Source organism: Syngnathus typhle, linkage group LG19 (assembly GCF_033458585.1).
Source record: "Syngnathus typhle isolate RoL2023-S1 ecotype Sweden linkage group LG19, RoL_Styp_1.0, whole genome shotgun sequence".
In the NCBI taxonomy this organism is placed as follows: domain Eukaryota; kingdom Metazoa; phylum Chordata; class Actinopteri; order Syngnathiformes; family Syngnathidae; genus Syngnathus; species Syngnathus typhle.
In genome coordinates, this window is record NC_083756.1 from 5,966,635 (window position 1) to 5,987,243 (window position 20,609).

At 41.6% G+C, this 20,609-nt stretch overlaps 1 protein-coding gene across 2 annotated transcripts in view; it reads left to right on the plus strand.

Moving 5' to 3' along the window:
* Positions 1 to 19,183, plus strand: part of ntng1a (netrin g1a) — an 86,570-nt gene extending 67,387 nt beyond the window's left edge. For both annotated transcript variants that reach the window (XM_061265995.1, XM_061265996.1), the window contains 6 exons: positions 5,733 to 5,905; positions 9,813 to 9,839; positions 11,640 to 11,684; positions 12,503 to 12,562; positions 15,526 to 15,660; positions 18,643 to 19,183. In XM_061265995.1, coding sequence (XP_061121979.1) covers positions 5,733 to 5,905; positions 9,813 to 9,839; positions 11,640 to 11,684; positions 12,503 to 12,562; positions 15,526 to 15,660; positions 18,643 to 18,869 — 667 coding nt within the window. In that variant the 3' untranslated portion in view covers positions 18,870 to 19,183. The remainder of the gene's footprint in view (positions 1 to 5,732; positions 5,906 to 9,812; positions 9,840 to 11,639; positions 11,685 to 12,502; positions 12,563 to 15,525; positions 15,661 to 18,642) is intronic.
* Positions 19,184 to 20,609: the final 1,426 nt, after the last annotated feature.

The window sequence follows — 20,609 nt, forward strand, 5'->3', positions numbered from 1 at the left end:
ATCAAAAGGGGCTGTTGCATCTTGAGATTACCAAAGTCTGCAAGGACTTTAAGGGCAAAGGTTGCTTCCCGTTTGCGTTTGTGCCATCCCTCTAAAACTTTCCTATCATAGCCATGAAAGGCTTTTGCAGAAACTTCATTTCCTGCTGGAAAGAGGACATTTTGTTTCTCCGCATTTCCCGCCCTGTCCCTTCAGAGGTTACCTTTTTGGTAAAATGTCTTTTCGCCTTTTCTTTTGTTTTCATGAAACTACCTATGGGATACATTTTACGTTTGGACAGTGCGATTATCGAGCAGTGATAAACAAGGGTGCTCCAGATAATCATTGTATTTTTTCTGTCCTCACTCAATTTGAATTGTAGTTAAGTGCATGTGAGTGCTCTTGGATGTACATATCAGCAGTTTAGTGAGTGATGGCTCTCCCTTAAGGGAGGACCAAAGAAGAAGTCAATCTGCTTTTTTTTTCCTCCCCCCCCGCCCTCACTTTCTCCCTCCACAGTGCTTGGCTTGCTCTTAGGCCCTGCCTTTCGTCGACAGATAATCTATTTGTGCTAATTTCATGTTTCGTCCTGTCCGGTTCCCCGTTGAATAAGTCATTCCACTTGTCTTACCTCCTTAGTCCATCTTTTTCCCGCACACTCAATCTCGCTGGCCGCCGAGCACCATAAGCAACTATTGACGTGCTTACGGTATGCATTTTAGACTTTTGGCTATCAGCAGTCTGTACCTCGTCCTCATGTGGGAGAATGTCATGTTTGGTGGGGAAAGCAACTAACGGGTTTGTTCTAATGTGGACCATCTGCTTATATCTAGTCTGATTTTTTGCTTTCCTCAGTTTGACTTTGATACAAAACCTTAATTCTGCTTCTATCCAGGCCAGAGCTTTTTTTTTTCCTTTATATCTCTTTTTTTCACTTTTCTATCACCACCTACAAAAGTTGTCCCTTCAGACTTCCACACAGCTCTCCTCCTCTCCACCTCCCTTTCCTCGATTGTCTTTTCTCACTTCCTTTGGCTCAAGCTCCTTGGAGTTATTTTCTCAGCTGGACCAGAAATGCTCTGGCCACTGTGTTCCTAATTTAAAAAAAAAATCTGTTGCCTGTGTTGTGTTATCTGCCTTCACCGACAATTGTGTCCTTATGTAGCAAAGTACAAAAATGTAGCATGACTATCTGATATCGACTGGTCAAAATAATCTTTTATTATATAAAAGTTTGTTGAGGAAAATGAGCTCTGTTGGTTCAGGAGACTTTCAATTTGTTGTTCAAGGGCATCTGACAAGAAACTTTTCTATCCTCCATGTTTAGCTGGAGTGCTACGGCGGACCTTTTGTGTCACACACTGTCTCTACATTTTTCCAAACACGGATTCCTTCTTTCCTTTAAAGCCTCTTCTATCTCTTCTCCCATGCTTACCATTTTCACATTCCAATGGCAGAATGAACAAGGAAGGATTTTTCCTGCTTAGTCTCTGTTTGCTGAGTTGCTCATTTCCAAGCAGCTTAAAGCTATTGTACTGTATTTTTATTATTCAAAAGCCAAACAATAGATGGTCCTACCTACCTCCAACTGCTTCCTGTCTGATTGAAGGTTGCCACAAAAGCAATAGAGAGGAAATATTCCCACAGAGTCGCTACACCTTGAGATCAAATCAAGTTCACGGAAAGATTTATGTACAAATAAATTCATGTGATAAGGGTCCGTGTCGCTGACATTGAACTTGTAAAAGCCGCGCTAGCCATGCTGTCCCTCGCTATTTATCACAGACCGGCAATGTCGAGCTGCTTTCGAGATATACCAAGCAAAGAGACAAGTGACGTGATGATTTTATCAGTAGAGTAGATGAAAGGACAGGATGCACGGAGACCTCAACAAATCCAGCTCTCAGATTATTTCTTTTACATTTTTTGCACTTTAATCTCATTCTGTGGCTGAATATATCAAATGTTGCATTCCTGCACTGACGTTTACAGAAAATTACTTTGGATACAAAAGCATTCCAGCTATAATGCTTTTATTCCTGTAATATTTTACACTGAATGTATAAGGTGAATTTAACGCTACACACACTCTTGCATCGAGAAAATTGCTGGGAAAAAATATATTGTGAAAACGAGTCAAATGAAAATAATCACATACATAGTATATATGTATCAAATGCTTTTTGTGTAAGAATAATATAATATAATATAATATAATATAATATAATATAATATAATATAATATAATATAATATAATATAATATAATATAATATAATATAATATAATATAATATAATATAATATAATATAATATAATATAATATAATATAATATAATATATGTCCCTTGTCAGTTGCCAGAACCGTCAGGCCTTTGCTCTTTCTCACTGTCGACAGACCGCATTCAACATTCATGCGCTGACCCATTTCATTAATGGAGAGGTCTTTTTTCGGCATGTCTTGTCCCCGTCTTTGTGGGCTGCAGCCATCCTCATAATGGTCCCGGCTGTCAGGGTTTCATGACTAATCCCCTCATTGACCTCTCCTTCACTCGCTGCGTTCCACCACTCCCCCGCCCCCCCCATCCCCGCCCCGCCAAGACCCAACACCAACGGCCTACCGATGAATCAATAACAAGTGGAAATATATGCCAACCCTCCCTTTGTAAATGACTTTACCTGGCCTGAGTAATTTCTAAACATAATTGTAAATTTGCAGAATTTTATATTCATGTTTATGACCGCCTCAGCCCAAAGATCATCATGCTGTTTCTGTTTGCATAATTCATGCGAACACACGCACATGACAACAAAGTTGATGTGCTAACATCCGGATTTTCCCAAGCGAGATATTTGATTTTGATCTGGAGACGACGCAGTCTGATGAATAAAAAGTGCTCGATAATGGGCGCATTGAGTCATGAAAAGCGATCCGGACTTATCTTCTCGCACAAAGCCGGTGAACGCAGAAGCTCATTATGAACGGTTATCCGACGGTGAGTTAGCCTTCAAGCAGAGCGAGCGCTAACAAAAGAGAAAAGGAAGAACATTTGGACAAAGAAATAGTGTTGTATTGGGTTTTCCAGACATTTGCAACTTCAGCTGCCCGATGTAAGTTATTGAAGCAAAATGCCTCCCGATGGCCAAACAACCTGGGCGAGGGTCAATATGGAAGACAAAATATTTGTTTTAATACAATGAAGAATTCATTTTTGTTTCCAGTTGTCCAGTTGTCAGATATGAAAAGGAAAAATGGTGGTTGCAGTCAGTCCTAGTACTCACTACAAGATTAATTTAAGAGTAAAGAGCAATAAAAGTGGATTGCTGTGCTCACAAGGCTGATAAGTGCACTTAACATGGCTCATTTCATTTCTTGCAACGGGCTTTGCTTCTCTGTTTCAACGCCGTAAAACTATTTAGCTCGACGCTGATGTATTGCTTAATACCTGATCAGCTTCATCTACAAGTTGATCTTTTTTTCTTTTTTTACTTTTGACCGAGAACAAAAAGTGACCTTGAAGTATAATGCAAAAATCCTCCAGACAGAATAACTTTGAGTTTTTATTATCATTCAACAAAAAAAAAAAACACACACAATTCCGGCTGGTCTATCAAAGCGCAAACAAACCAGCTCCATCGGCACCTCCCACTGGGATTAAGAGAGGAGAGAGATGTTAAGGGAAGAGTTCTGCTATCTGGGAAACTGCCAACATTTTCTGCAATTACACCTACTCGCCGTACCCTGCGGCCAGCTCAGGTTCTGGCCCCTGGTGGCTGTTGCCATGGGAAATGTCTGGTCCGGATATCAGTATTAACGGGAAAACGACTTTGCTTCGGTACTTTCTTCCAGTGGATCCGCTCGGCGCTTGATGCTCGGCCAATAGTCTTTATCAGTGAGGTCAACATATTGATTATATTGATCTTCTTTAGCACGTCACAGGTTGTAAACACCTCCTGATTGACTCCTGTTTAGGTAGCATGTCCGACTCTATACATTTGGGAAGTCTATGGCTTTGATTGATGCTCGTATTATTTTTTAACATATAAAAGTTCTAGAAAGCTTTTAAAAAAAATCCATAACTAGTCGACCGAGATTGTCATGTGAATAGTCAATTGAATTTTGAATTCATCACCGACAGCTCTTGTAACTCTGTGTGCTCCTTTGCTTCCAAAAACCTCTCGTCAATTCAGCAGCTGTCGGGTGACTCACCTGTATCATAAAAAAATAAACACTCAGGTATCAAAAATTCAACGTTTCTAGTAGTAGCGATGGAGAACTGCACCGGATTGTCATTTTTTGATCTGTTGGTTTGTTAGTTACATAAAAATGACAGAAGTGAGTTTCTACAATTGAATACTTAGGAAAGGTTAGGTAAAGAAGGATGCTATTGCAGCAAGTTTGAGGACTTAGGTCCAGCCCAGAGGGAGATGTTGCTTCCCACAAACCACTGCAGGCTGCTAGTAAGCGGCGGAGAAGGCAATTACCAGGTAACATGTGGCGCAGGACACAGAAAGCAGCTGCGAGCGACGCGTCACAGGGGGAAAAGTGTTTTGTTTCGAAGAAGCTCTGCGTGTGTGTTCGGGAAGAGAACGACGGAGACGAAAATAATCTTTTGTAGATTTCCTTTGCTGCCACGCAATTATCTCTTCCGCTGTTGACAAATCACATGCAAACACCTCAAGGTCATTCCGTCAGATAGCTTCTCGTATCGGACCACCTTGTTGAAATAAAAGCACATTGTCGTTTTAGGAGTGAAATATTCTCAGACTGGCTTGAGGCTTAGCTTTGGTGACACTGGAGGTTCTCGCGCTGACGTCTACGACCACTGCGGGGCTATCAAGTGTCATCTGGCCCTTCAACACCTTCATGAACGTCTCCATCTGGCAGCCTGAGGAACAAATCAAGAGATGCCGTTCACCTCCAAAGCTCAATAAAAGGGCACCAATGAAAAATCAATCTCGAACTTCAAAATCAAGATTTGGCACGAATGGATCTTACGGTGCCGTTAGAAACGTACAGAATCTTAAAAAATGTTTTCTGTGAGTACCTCACGAGCCGAATGACAAGGAGGTCATTAATTAACCAAAGTAATGATATCCCCTCGACGCTCTTCTCGGGACAGCCTAAAATGAATTTGTCGAGTCCATTGTTAAGCGAATGTAGCGTGAGTGAGGATTTAGTGCACCTTAAGGGAGTCCTTCCTTCCCTCCCTTCCATCCTGGAAATATGCTTCTGAGAGCTCATCTCATATTAATCCCTCACGGTAGAGCCTGGATGTGGCTCCACGCTGCCCGCTGGCTAACTTTGAGCTATTCATTACCTTTCAGAATTACGAGCTCCTCGTTTTTTTTTTTTTTATTCTCCCCATGTCTGTTTCACCGGCCTTGTGTTGCTCAGCCTTTTGTCCTTCTCCCCGCTCCAAAATCCCTCAACTATCGACTGTGACCTTGCAACCGCCACGCATCCTCCTGCGGGACAATTAAACCTTAGTGAGAACAGACGGGAAAGGGATATAAAGAAGCCAGGTTTGTCTTTTTTTTTTTTTTTTTTTTTTTTTTTTTTTTTCTCCCTGACTCACCTGCCTCCTTTGAATCCCTCTTGAAGTTTGAGAGGAGACCCTTTTATCTGCTTTCCGTCGCCTTGAGCCAAGGACGAATGAGCCTCCACCTGGGTTGTCCAAGTCTATAAAAGTGTAAATTTCCCCCATGTTAACATGTTTGTCATTTTCATCCCCTCCCTTGACTGTTTGACAGGTGCAAGTGCAACCTTCACGCCAACAGCTGCGTGTTTGACAAAGAGAAGCTTAGCTGCGAGTGCGAGCACAACACCACCGGGCCCGATTGCGGCCGCTGTAAGCGCAACTACCAAGGCAGAACGTGGAGCGCCGGCTCCTACCTGCCCATCCCTAAAGGCACTGCAAATATATGTGAGTACACACACACACACACACACTTGATTAGTTATAGTGACAGGTCATGTGACAGGTGTTTGAAAGAAACGCTCGGCTACAGACAGCTGGCAAGAGTTGGAACCCAATTAGCAGCATCCCGCATCATCGTCTTTGACTTCTGACGGTAACAATTTTAGAAAGTTAGACAATGACTTGTCTGACTGCTTCAAGGTAACAAGAGACAATTAGAGAAGTTTCAAAGAGACAAACACGCAGGAATGTGTTTCAATTGCAGACTCAATCGTTTGGCCCATTCGGTTAAATAAGTTGCGAATGATATAAAGTTAAATTTTTTTTTTTTGATTATTTTATTCATTTTACTCATCAAATGTTTCAATTTTTTATGTATTTTTTTATTTCTTTTTTTTATTTGTTTTTTTATTCATTTTGCTCATCAGATACTCCAAAAGTCTCGCCGCCATGCAATTCATTAATCAATTAACCCATGTACAGGATCACACATAGCCATTGCCGTTCATATATCAGAGCAAACTTTGCCGATATTCGTTTGAAAGTCAGGTTTTATCCGCCTCCTTCACCTTATTGCATCTGCTGTGATTTCTGCATTCATCACCGGCGCTCCGAGGCTCTTGGCCGCCGACTAATGACTTATTCTCCCTCCCAAGGGATCCCCTGTTATGAGACTTGGAAAAGGGCGAGTGAAATAGCCCTTCCTCGAGCCCAGATTGACAGATCATTATTAAAAAAAAAAAATGTCACACACCCTTTGATTCACAGGCACACAAACACACATTCATAACCACTGCACAGAGCGGCATTGTGTATTCCCTGGATGTGATTGAGCACATTTTTATCTTTTATTTGAGGCAAAATCTGCACGCAGTGTTTATTAAAAAAAAAGTTTACACAACCTTCTCCAAAGGCCAATTTGATTTTAATTTTAAAATGTATTTGTATTTATAGCTGTTGAAAAATGTTCTCTTGTTAAAAACCGTGAGTTTTTCTGACTTCCAAATGTGTTGATTGGGTGCACATTTGACCACAAATAAAAAAATATATAACGTAGAAAACATAAAATCGGTTATCGTCTGACTTAAAAACACCACGACCGAGACAAGTCATTGATGACTACACATCCCCCGATGACACATCCGTGCCAAAAGTATGGAGGTTAAAAAGTGACCAAAAAAAAAATCACAACCCAAAGAATAACTTGTCTTTTCATGTGAGGGTTGCCAGGAAACAAGCGAACCGCTTGTAGTCCATCCGCCACTTCTCAAACTAGTCTCTCCAGATTCTTGGAAGCTTTTAGCAAGTCAAAAATTCCAGCCCATAAATCTCATTTAATAAAAACCAAAATTCATAGCTCATTATTTTTTTTTCTCCATTGAATAAAACATCCACGTTCTGGTGCCAGGGTGATAGAACATAATATTTTTTAACAGTCAAAATAAGAGCCAGCATTATGCAAGATATTCATTATGCTCTACCAGATGCTGCAGCTTTATTTTAAGTCCGACGGAGAGGCCAAACGCACACACCTTATTGGCGGATACAGTGCAGTGTAATGCCTCACACTCATTAACACATCCCTACACACACACACACACCAAATATTTTTGATTAATCTCTCCAGCACAGTGTGAGTATGTTCCCGTACATATTTCAGCTGTAGGAGCAAATCCCGCAGGATCTTCCAATGTCGTTGTAAAATAAATCTCATTGTCAGTGAGCACAAACAAGCGTTACGCAAAGAGTCCTCCTGATATCACTTCCGCGCAGTCATATTTTGAATTACATTCACGTTTGACTGGAACCTTTTAAGAGTCGTCGCTGATCATTTGTATTTGTAGAACGAAGGCGCTCGCTCATCCCATCCAAACACAACAAGTTGAATATTTATAATCTCACTCTACAATTATTCTTATAATCTTGATAGACTTTATTATGGTGATCTCCCATGGATGACTGGATAAATATGCAGAATCTGTGAAGCATTCATTTTTCCAAGCACAGAGATTTATTGTAAAAGTTACCACTCATGACTCAGTCTCCCTAATGCGGGTGTGTATGTGTGTGTGTTTGCGTGTGCATGGGCTACTGACCCCACATGCTCATAGATCATTTGCAGCGAATCGGACGCCCTTCACAGATCATGTTCAGCGACTTGCAACCGTGATCCCGACACAGCTCGTAAAAATCAATGAAGCACACCGTCAACATGAGCCGCTAATGCTCTTCCTGTGCGATAGAATAAAATTAGATTGCTGCCATGCCCCCCACCCCCACCCTTTCCATATCAATAGGCCAAGACCACGTGGACGGGATAGGAAATGACAGTGATTAAAAAATAATGGAATGGGTACGACACTTGTTTGAAGCCCCACAGGTTGTGAATAATTGCTGCTCCAAATTTTCTATACATGCGTTTCGTAGAACATTTTTATCGGACTACTTTTGAAGATTTGAGGTGTTTGGTTATTCAAGTGCACATCCCTACTAGAGTGGAAGCCACAATTAGAGGAATGATTGCATATTAGAGCACCATTGAGTGTATTGTGCCTTTATCACGGCATTCCAATCAACAGCTCCTTTAGCGTTACGACACTCCTCATATTTTCTTGCAAAAGGCAAAGAGCAGTCGTAGAACGTTGACAGAAGAAATTTTCTCTCTATAAACCCCCGTGATTATTTACCTCTTGTTTTTGTTTTTTTTTGCTCAAGCTGTGAACTATGAGTTTTGTGATGCTCGCTAAGAAGAGCAAGTGTCGGTCACTTTCTCGGCGGGTATGAGGATATCCATCTTTGAGTACATGAAGATTGAGTCGATAAGTTTGTCAACATGGCCGTATTTAGAGCCACAGTGATTTTTTTTTTTTTAAAGAACAAAACAACAACTCAAATAGACAAGTCGGAACACTGAAGATAGCCTGTCACAAGAACTACAAAGTTTTTTTTTGTGGCACATTCTTTCACATCAGTGATTATTTATTAATTTGAGTTTTTGTTTTTTTTTATTTTCAGTGTTCTTTGTTATTGTTGAGACTTTATTATGGTATTATACGGTTTATTTTGATTTTAATTAATTTATTTATTTTATTATTATTATAAGGTATTTTTCTTCCATTTTTGGCCCATTCTTTCACGTTATTTATTAGAGTTTTGTTTTTTAATTTTCTTTATTTTTGACACTCTACTACTAAAAGCGCACTCTTAAGCACAATAAAGGTATTTATAATTCAGCTCATCCTGGCCGTTGTCCTTCCTGTCTCCTCGATCGCATCTGCCCACCCCCCGGAGGGTCCGACATCCATTATCCTCCGTCCCCGTGCATCGTGCGTAGCTTCCTGAAAGTTCACATCTCAGAGGGAACACACATGTGCGGCTGCTAATTTCCAGTACGTGTGGCTGGCAAAGATCAGACGGAGCCATTTTGCGCACATACATTTAATGAACATGAATATAGTGACATGATTGAAAGTGGAAGAATGAGACGACTCAATTCCACAGACGCACAACCAGTCGGCACCCTGAGGTGAGAGTGATCTTGTCACCATGGTGATGAGACACTACATTATATACTCAGTCGCCGTCTGGCACAGGGACGGACGGACGGACGGACGGACAAACCCGCTGCAGGATGAGACGTGTCCTCATTGACTTTCTTTTCTTTTTTTTATCTGCAGTGACATTTGATATGTTGTGCCGCCGATGCGTGAGAATTCTGTCTGGGGTTCTTTTGACAAAAGAGTATTTTTAACAAAGCAGCTCATCTTCAAACATCTTTTTCAACTTTAAAAGATAAAAGCTTGTATTGTTTCTGACCCTATTGTGTCCACCCGAATTCGTTTTTCCACTCATACGAGTCGGGCTGTTGTGCAATATAACATATGCCGATCTTTATTTTTTTTCTTTCTTTCAGGTATTCCTAATAACATTGGTCCAGTTAGTAAGTAATCCGCCTCGAAAACACTTCTCACAGTGCCCGGATGCTTGGCTTTGCCTACCGTGCCACCCTTCACCGCACGTCTCTGAAATTGATGCCAAGTGTTCATTTCTGATAAGCCGTACTTTCGGCTCTGTACCGTCACCCATACGTGCATCTCGGCTTTATTCAAGTGCCGAGGCCTTTCTGGAAGTATAAGGTTGCTTAAGGTTATTTTAATATAAGCTGTGAGCCACCTCGCCATGGTCTTATCACCAGAAAAAGTTGGATCGTATTGAACACCAAGTCAAAGTGCATCCACTGGCTTTTATTGCAGAAAATATTACCGGCAGACTGTTGACATGTCGGATTCAAATTGGCGAGATGAAAGAAAGCTAGCGAAAATGATATCTTATGCACCAGTATTGGCCGAGCGTCCTACGGCGTGTCGTGCGAGCCGTGGTGTGTAACCAGATTGTCCTCAGGTGGCTTTTAATCAGGATTAAGAGGAAAGCGGTCAACGTGCTAGTCAGAAGTGGACACGTGGCAAATGAGACCAACCAATTTCCCGCCACTTCTTTATCACCTTGTGGTATATTTTGCTCCCTCTCTGTGACGTGCATGGCTTGACTCGAGTTAAATGTGTGTGTTCTCTCACACTCCAAACACATGCATGAGACCCGAAGCTTAACACAGAGTGTGCATGCTCGACACTCGCCTTACACAGTAAAACTACTCCGACTCCATGCGTGCAAGGCGATGAGGCTGTGCAAACAACACGAGTCGGAATATTAGATGACTAAAGAGGATGAGAGAAGTTTTGCTGTCCTTGAGGATATTAACCAGACAAAAAAAGATGTGTGGAATTGTTTTGTAAAGTATCAACAATACATTTTTGGGGGGTTGAGGCCACCAGAGGGTGAATTTGCAATCAGTGCCTGATTCCAAATGCAAGATCAATCATTTTTGGGAAGGAGAAGTAATGGGGAGGGGAAAAAAAAAAAAGATGAGATGGGACGAAAGTCTTTTGTCTTTCTTAAATCAATAAATGCAGACGTCGGGGGTGATTGTCATGGTGTTCCGAGCCTCTGAGCTGATGTATTATTCAGCTTGAAAAGTGTTCTTTGGTTAAAGAACAGAGGTCGCACTCCTTGTTGACTTTTTTTTTTTTACATTCATCACCTTGGTGTTAACTACGGGAAGGTGCATGAGGTATAGGACAACCAATGTGTCGCTCGAGTCCTTTCCATTTCCAGGAAGGAGCGTATTTCCCTGACCCGGAAATACCGACCCAGGTTCTGCTTCCCGCAGCAGTCCGTCATTCCAAATCCCAACACCTGCCATTATTTATTCATTGTTATTCCTCCACCAGAAATACACTGTAATTAGATATTGATCACATAGTCAATGTGATGAATTAAACAAAATGCCCCCGAACGTCTCGGCTTGCCATTAATAGTCGCTCGCATAGGCCATGACTCAAATGTGAGATTTTTTTAATTTTTTTTTTTAGAAAGGTTGTTTTTATTGTTGTTTTGTCATTTATTTTCATCATTGCCATCATCATACACAGCACAAAAATTACATACACCCGTCCTCCAAGGCGATGCTCGGCGTTGCTCGTCCATGTCAAGCTATGCCACATTACATCTGCTGCCCACCTCCCAATTTAACCGGTTCATGCCAGACATGTGCGTGTCTCCAGTTGTGTGTGTTCGCTACCACATAGCCCCCCCCACCCCCTCCGCCCCCACCTTCCCTATAGACTATCTGTTAAGTGCATCAACACATGAATAACTGATGGTTTCTCTCAATTGCACGCAGTTCGGCCGAATGTCTCGTCCCTAGGTGTCGCTAACCGAAAAGAAGGTAGGCATTTCAGATTATGCAATTCTCTTTTTGCTTTCACATAAATCCTGTACTTCCAAATAAGGCCTTTTCAAGATAGTTCTACTCGAATATAGCAGATGACCCCCTTTTTACGTCCCAAAGATCTTCAGGCTTAACTCAAGTTGACTCGTCACGAGAAAGCTCACTCTTATGATTTGAGAGTGCACGCTATCTTTGACTACCCTTGGACACACATTGTGTGCATTCCGCTGTTTTTATTCAGAGGATCCACGAATTGTCCGTCCCATCGGAGCGCGTCGGGAAGAAAAGTGTGTTCCTCAGTGGTTTTGTGCATATTGATGTTAGGGGCTCATCTCGCTTTGAATCCATCATGCAGATATGATGCGCAAACAACTCGGGCGCAACACTGCTGCAGAAAAGCGTCGAGGGCTTATGTCACGCCAGATGCAGATTTCCTTTAGCGACTGTTTGTTCGGTGACTGAAGCACGATTGGGAGAAGGATGCGGTCATATTTGGAGTGGAACGTTCTTGGCTGGCCTCCAGTGAGGTGGAGGAGTAGTTTGTGTGTGGGGAAGCACGTGCGCACGTCATACAAAACACTCGTTTCGTAAACGAAGCATGAAAGAATAATCGCGGAATGATTCTTTGTCACAGTTGCCGCCACATGCGGCCTAGCTTCACCTTTTCCCGAGCCATCATTCATCTTTTTACGACCTGCTTTTTTTTTTCTTTTCAAGCCGGATGCTCCATGTTCTTAATTATCTGACATTTATGTTTGATTGCATTGTCATGTTGTTTTTCTTTATGCTTTTTTGTTTTGTTTGTTTGTTTCTAGTAGCTCCACAAGTTGCATTGTCCACTGCCCCTTCAGTCCACGTTGCAAACCGCAAACGAGGTAGGAATTACCCCCCCCCTGATGGAAACTCAGATTTCTTATGATCAACACTTTTTTACAACCGCAGCCCGTTTTTAGAACATCCCGCTTGTCTTGTTATAAAAACCTGTGAGAATAAATGGTAATACTTAAATCTTGTACATGGTTGTGCAGTGGACTACACGGGCGCTCCTTCATTGTCAAGCCTTGTCAGGATGTTAGTAAGTGGGCAGGGAGAATTGACCTCAATACTCATCCTTAATAACCACAATCCCTCGGACAAAAAGCCCCAATCTCACCGTTCCCTCTCTGGGTTTTCCTTCCAAGTGGTTAGCGGTGGAGAGGCTTAAGAGGTCACATCTGTCTCAATGGTGACACGCCGTGTCACTGGTCATTCAGCCAGCCTGTCTTATTGCTGAGAGTAGAGTTGAAGTGAGGCTCCAAACCTGCCCATCCTGCACCTTTCAGGACAGGGATGATCGGACGCAGAAATGACTGTAAAAAATATATGTACGTATATACATACCGTATTTTCCAGACTATAAGGCGCACCTGACTATAAGGCCTTCATTGAATGGCCCATTTTAAAACTTTGTCCCTATATAAGGCGCACCAGACTATAAGGCGCACCATTAATGCATCATGCATTAGCTGACTAAGCGGTACAGAAAATGGATGGATGGATATATATATATATATATATATATATATATACATATATTTTGGACAAGTTTTTTTTTTTTTTACGATTTGTTGGGGAAACGTTACTTCCAAAACCAGTTTCATCTCATCCTCTTTCCCGTCACTTCAAATCAGAACAACCATGAAATTGTATTTAGACAGGCCATGTCTAAAGTCCGCGGTGGTGCTCCCTGAATTCAAATCCCTTCATGGTTTGACCTGCCCTACGCTATGCGGTGATCTTAACGTGATGGTATCTGTGTGCTCTCATGACCGTCCCCCGCCTCGCCTCGTCTTGTGATGTGTTGTGATTCTACTAACACTGTGCTTTTGTCATGGCTGCGCTAATCATGACCTCCTCCTCCTCATTATGTCACAAACGTCTCCTCCCTTGAGTCGCCATTGTTAACCTGGCATGCCGCGGCACCAAATTCGTGCTAACCCGACCGCCGTAGCGCTTAAAGCAACAGAGCAAAACATTCTCTACCACATTTCTGTCTCCCTTCTCTACACACATCCGCCATCTTTGCAAGACTGCGAATGCTTCGGCCACTCCAACCGGTGCAGCTACATCGAGCTGCTAAACACGGTCATTTGCGTGAGCTGTAAGCACAACACTAGGGGGCAGCACTGCCAGCTATGCAAGCTGGGCTTCTATCGCAATGCTTCGGCAGAACTGGATGATGAAAATGTTTGCATAGGTTAGTCGCCCCTTCGCTTCCCTTGCCGTCTCTGATTTCCTACAAACTGTCCTCACTCAGACTAATCCGCCTTCATCAACTTTTTATTAACCATCATTCTGTTCTCCTCATCTTTTGCCGTTTCTAATCAAACACTTTCCTTAACGTCATTGATTTACATGTAACGTCATTTTGGGCAGAAACCACAGACTGTTACTTTGGATGGATTGGTGACCTATCGCTAAAGTGCAAAGACCCATTTACCCGGCGACATAAATCAGCAATGTTTGCAAAGCCACCTTAAACCTGTTAGATTTTGAGGCATCTTCCATGTAAAGCCCCCTTCAGGTCACCCCACATACCTTTTTTTTTTTTTAAATTGGGATGAGCTCTGTACCCAGGCTGAGCTATTACGAAACTTTAATCCTCTTCTAGATACATGTTGAAAAGGGCTGAAAGGGGAAGGCTCAAGTTCAGCCACCTTTGTCTCAAGTACACGCCTGAAGGTTTTGTGCAAAAAAAAAAAGGCAGATTTCTGAAATCGTTTATTTTTCCCGTCACCTTGACGAAAGCCGTATTCCCAGGCAAAGACAAACAGGCCTAATTCATGTCGTGTTCTTGGGAGCATTTTTTTTCTGCATGTGGCCTAAATATAGATTTCAACATTTCTTTGTTATTCGGTAATACTCTTCATCTAATTTTTGGTGACAAGTTAAATACACTCAGTTGGTTATGACTTTAAATAGCTGGATCATTTGTGAACAAAGCAACTGTAGTCATAATATTGTCACTTACAAGCCATTTCAATCTGGCACTGACCTTTGCACAAACACTTTGACTGGCCTGTTTTTTCTCAGTATAAAATGTGTGAACATATTCGGCATAGTCCCCCATGGCAAAAGTTACATTTCGCCATCTTTCAACGTCCATAGTGCCAGGTGCATTTGTGAGTCCTGAGGGAAAGTGGGGAGTGACACATGACAGGCCGCCACACTTCCGAGGAAACAAAGAAGTCAGATGTGCTATATGACTTGATGTCAAATATATGAAAAGGCCTCAGGAGCAGCAGCTGGAACCCATCACGAGGCATTAAGAGCCGCTGACAATTTACCTTGTGCCGATTTGGCATCCCAGCTCTGGATGCTGACCTTCACGCCTCCATGCGTCACTTAAAGGCACCTCTTTTTTGTTGCCTGGCATGTATGTGCAACTTGATGGGTGGGAGTCCTCAAAAAAAATACTCTAGGTGTCACTGAGCAGCTGTAGTGCAAAACTGGAAGGTGAGCCTGAACCCAGTTTGGGAAGGAGGCGGGGCTTATTATTATCAATATGCCCATTTCAATGTGATCAATGTCATTCCACACATTTGTCTTGATTTCCTTCCAATGTCTTTCACTTCTGCCTGTTTTGATAAATGTAATTTTACACCTGCATGTGCTAAATTTTTGTTTTCATTCTGTGTTTCTATTGAAATGGTAGCATTATTATCGCCGATGACTAGATCAGTCGTTTTCTTCCCGTAATTGAGACAGTTGGCTTGTGAAAAATCTCAAGGTGTGCTGTGATGTCAAAGCACCTTGTCTCCAGCTTGTGTGTGTGTGTGTTTTTTGTTTGTTTTTCCAGAGTGTAAATGTAATCCCTTTGGCTCAGTCAGTGATCGCTGTAATGGCACAGGATTTTGTATATGTAAGGAGGGCACTACAGGGCCCAAGTGTCGCGAGTGTCTGCCTGGCTATATGTGGGACGATGGCTGCAAATGTAAGTAGAACCATTACAAAATGTACAAACGTGTGTGTATTCAGGCACTACGGGAAAGAATACCGAACGGAAATGTACCTTTTTGAACATATTGGTAGAATGTAGGTCAAAGATTTTTCAAGGTACCGTATTTTCCGCACGATAAGGCGCACCTAAAAACCTCCAATTTTCTCAAAAGTGCGCCTTATAATCCAGTGCGCCTTATATATGGACCATTATGGATTCGTGGATGAGGTCTAACTTATTAAAGTAAGCTTTACGTGTTTGTTTTGTGTGTTGTGTGATATTAACGTTTGAGCAACGTTGAGTTATTGATATATTGTTATTGTTTTCCAGTGTTACTATATTGTGATTGCATTAACGTTTGAGCAACGTTGAGTTATTTATTCTATGCGCTTTATAATCCAGTGAGCCTTATATATGGACAAAGTTTTCAAATGGGCCATTCATTGAAGGTGCGCCTTATAGTGCGGAAAATACAGTATTTAAAATATTTGAATGTCAAAAATCCTTACTCCACATAAGCAGGTCCATGCTTGTGTAGAATAGCTCAAATTTGGGGACGGGGAAATACAACGTGCTTATTCAGCCGTGCAACACGGCAACAACATGAAAGCTGAGTCAATATTGACGGCTTGACAAGCCGCCTGGAATCTGTTTGAGTATCCGTCACCTCTTTGTTAGTCCACAACAGCAGACAATGTCATCCAAAGCTAACAACTCTCGATGACCATACAGGTCGTTTTCCGATTACGTCATTGAATAAATTCCCGATTGTTTTATACGGCAATACTTTTATTCAATGTAGTAGTTGACATCGACTGTACTGCTTACAAAAAGTTTTGACCTTCCTATTATATTCTCAGCTTCCAAAGGAGTTGCTTGCATGGTCAAGTCTCCATTTGTATGCAGACCGAGGAATGCAATTAAATCTGCAATCTCTCACCAAACACATCTCGGTTCCTGGCAGACACGCCTACTTCATCAGCCCCCCCCCCCCCTTCCCCTCTCCAAATATTTTCTCTCATCAAAAGTAAACGTGCCGGATCGTATCATTTACTACCTGTGTTCATGCAGATTTTCTTTTTTCTTCTATGAGGTCATAAATTGGGTCTAAAACAAAACCCAATAATGATTTGGCATGAATACAGGTGAGATATTTCCACCAGGTTGAACCTAGCCAGCTTTTTAAAGATGAGAAAAATATTCCAGATCAGTTCAGTTTGCTCTGGTCAGGTCTGTTTTTTTTTTTTTTTTGATGTGGCTCAGCAGGAACGGAAGCTGCTGCGAATATTCTCGGAAGGAGCAGACTTTTGCTCGGAGGAGCAGGGACAAGATAAAAGGTCATGATCTAATTAAAGAAGTCTCCCCTGCGTCCTGATCGTATCTCAGCTATTTTCGAGGAAACGCCCTTTTTTAGTGAATACATCTCCATGGCTTTTCTTTTTTCATTTTTTTTTTTGTTTCATTTGTTACCAAAGCAGGGTACACAGTGTACATGTTTTTAAACATCTTGAGCATTTCTTCTAATGTGAGAGACCCCTCATGACTGCAAAAAATGCTAGGCTAACTATTAGCTTATTTAGATCACGTGTAAATATATCGTCTTGTTTTTTTTGTTTTTTTAATGGTGAATAACATGGCAGCCAGACATGACCAAATCCAAGTCTATATTTCTTTGCACGCTTCCCATCAAAGCTCAATTTGACTCCTCCCGGGAGTCTGCATGCATCCATCTGAGAGCCCCTGATATTTGTTGTCATGATATTTATGTCCCATCCAGTTCATAGATGGCTTACCATATTGTTTTCCACTCACGGAGGGGGAAAAAAAAAGGAAGGGGAAATTGGTCCAAGTGTCTCCTGTGTTTATCATTGTTTATTTGTCTCTGTTGGTTTATTAGTTTGCGCAGCCTTGCTTTTGTTTGCCTGCAGCTTGCTTGACAGCTTGCCTCCGGCGGGAATATAGTGGCCTCGCTGTCCTAGCTCTAAATATACACCAATTTTCAACCTGATGTTCACTTTGTCTAAAGTAGCTGCTGTTTGGAGGTGGAGGGGGAAACCTCAAAGGCTTTGGGGGGGGGACTGTTTTGTTTACGCTGGAAATTAATAATGTGCACAAGTGGAAATTGTTGCACAATAGTGAAAAACACTCAAATCCTTGACATCAATAAAAATGGATAATTTTCATTCAGGGACCAATGATGGAGTTGCTTTAAAATATATCAAAGATTTACCGTCCAGTTATAAGATTATTAATGACCAAGCATCAAAAATAATTGGTGCACTATTTAGCAAGCTTAATCTTTTATCTCTTTTTAATGACCCCGCAGTCGTGATGCTCTTTAACCATTTATGAAGTATAAGTGGCAAAAGGGAGCTTTAGTTTGAAGTACAGAAATCTCGAAGAGGATTTGTAGCTAACGAGGAGAGACGTGAGCTCATTATTTGGCAAGCAGGAAGTTATGCGCTGTGATCCTCCCTAATGGTTTGTATTTGTTAAGTTTAAAAACTAATTAACGGTGTATAAAGAATTGAGTTAACCTTGAGGGTTTCCTTATTTTGAAGTGGAATTCAAATGACAAATATTGACATTTTAAAATGTTATTGTCTTTGGTTGCCATTTAATTTTCATTATGTATTTTACGTTTGGGTGAAATAATCTTATGATAGTCATTTCAAGTGTTTTACTTATTAGAACTATATTTTGCAATAGGTTAAATCATTTTAGCGACATGAAATCAAGTTCGGAAACCCAAACGTGCTTCTGTCAGAATTCCCTTTAACATCATTCAATTTTCAAACGCTCCCAATTGACAACTGAGATGAAAGATTCAATTATATGAAATCAATGTAATTTGATGCTTTTTGAAGCTGAGGCCTTACCATGATAATAGGCTCTTTATTCCTCACACTGACCTTCAAGTTATAAAAATGTTCTAATAGACTCATTGTTGTGTTTTTTTCATCGGCTCCATCACAGCTCGGGTGTGCGACAACGAGCTCATGCGCTGCCAAAACGGCGGCGAGTGCGTCGGCAACGTCCGTTGCAACTGTCCCTCAGCCTACAGCGGCCTGCTGTGCGAGAAGCCGCGCTGCGAGACGGAACTGGGGGGTTGTCGAGGTCCCAGTTCAGACCAGCCCCCCCTGAGGCCTCCTTCCTTTTTCGGGTTGCTGCCTCTGCTTCTTCTGGGCTTGGCGCTTCTCTAAAGAGACCTAGTGGGAGCCATTAAACCGCAACACACACACACATAGCCTTCACCCCACCGACCCATCCCTCTTTCGAATAACCGGCAACCATTCAAGCAAAACAATCATGAGCTTTGTGGACTGTACTGTACCAGCTTCTTCTTTGAGCAGCCTCAGCGGACACTGATGTGAAAAGGAATGTGCCAGACTAACGAGTGCAAAAACATCTTTTATTTCTATTCAATATCAAAGAATATATACAAAAAAAAAAATAATCCAATGTATACTTGTAAAAAAAAAAAGATGATTTAACAAAAAAAAAAGTGCAATGGACAACGAGCCCCCCCCCCCCCCCTCACCTTTTCCGCCCCACCCGTCATCTTTCCTGTAAGCCATACAGGTGCTTAAGCTCCCTCCAGTTGGAGCGAATAACTGGAGATGACGTCCTCTGTTATTGCCACGGCAACAACGGCTGCAGCCCATTGACTCGCTCGAGCTGACCGAGACCCCGCTGGGACGCCCCCCTGTAATCTTAATGTCGGCCGGACTGTCGAGAATGACCAATCAAAGAAATATTTCCCTCGCTCTGTTCAATATAACGTCTGTGGGGGAGCCCAAATGGAGAACAGGTTCTTTGCCATTGGAAAGAAATGCGTGCAGACTGCAACTTTCAAACTCATGCTCCTTTTCCTCGCCATGCTGCCACTGACCTGTGCTTTTGTGAATGTTACTCTGTAAAACCCTCGTTGGTTGAAGGATTCTTTTTTTTTGTTTGTTTTGTCAAATGTTGGTGATGCACATGTGCAAGAATCCTCTCTCTCTCCGTCTCGCTCTTTCTCTCTCTCTCCGCTCTCCCCATCATATTTTCCCCTCTAATAAGCTCCACTAAAGCTGTCTGATACTTTTGCGTTAGGGCTCTCATCTCGGTCAAAGGATAGTTTTCCACGCTACAAGTGAATAGAAAAATCATCAGTGTATTTACAGGTTCTCTTCTAAAACTGAGCTAACAAAACAAGTAATGTAGTCCTTTTGTATTTTTGCTGAACTGTGATTAAAAAAAAAAAAGGCAACTTTAACGTATCTATACGACACCCAAAATGCAGACTTTTTTTTTTCTTTTCTTTTTCTACCCCATTGCAATTTATTTGATTATTTTTAGTTGTACGGGTCATTTTTATTTTATGTTTCCAATGTGCTGCAATCAAAGAGAATATCAGTTTACATACAGTATAAATAAAGTGTATTTCAATCCCACCAAAGGACATTCTAAATGTTATGTTCTCGCGTTAACACTTGACGATTTAAGTGAATAAAAGCTTCGAAAGATGCGATGTTGCTGCTTTTGATGGCTCGTCATGTTTAATGCAATATTTGAGTCCGGACTGAGAAAAGTCAAAAATAAGATACATTCGTATTCGGAAGCTTCTGATGCCAAAAGTCGCATTTAAAAAAAAAAAAAAGGAATGCATCAGCTTTGGTGATAATTCCTTTTAGTTCGAATCTGTTAACGATTTGTTTCCGTGGTGTGGCTTGTCACGGAATTAAATATTGACAATAATTGATGTATCCCGGAGATCCCTTGCTCAACAACTCTTGTCATGCACTTGATAGTTCATGCATAACCTGAAATATGAACGTCTCATTCACACTGTTCAACTCTATTGGTTCACTTTTAGCACAGTGTGTGGTCGAGCGAGACCAGCATGATTTGAAAATGGTCAATATGCGTGATATTTTCACAGCTACTAACTGATTTGATCA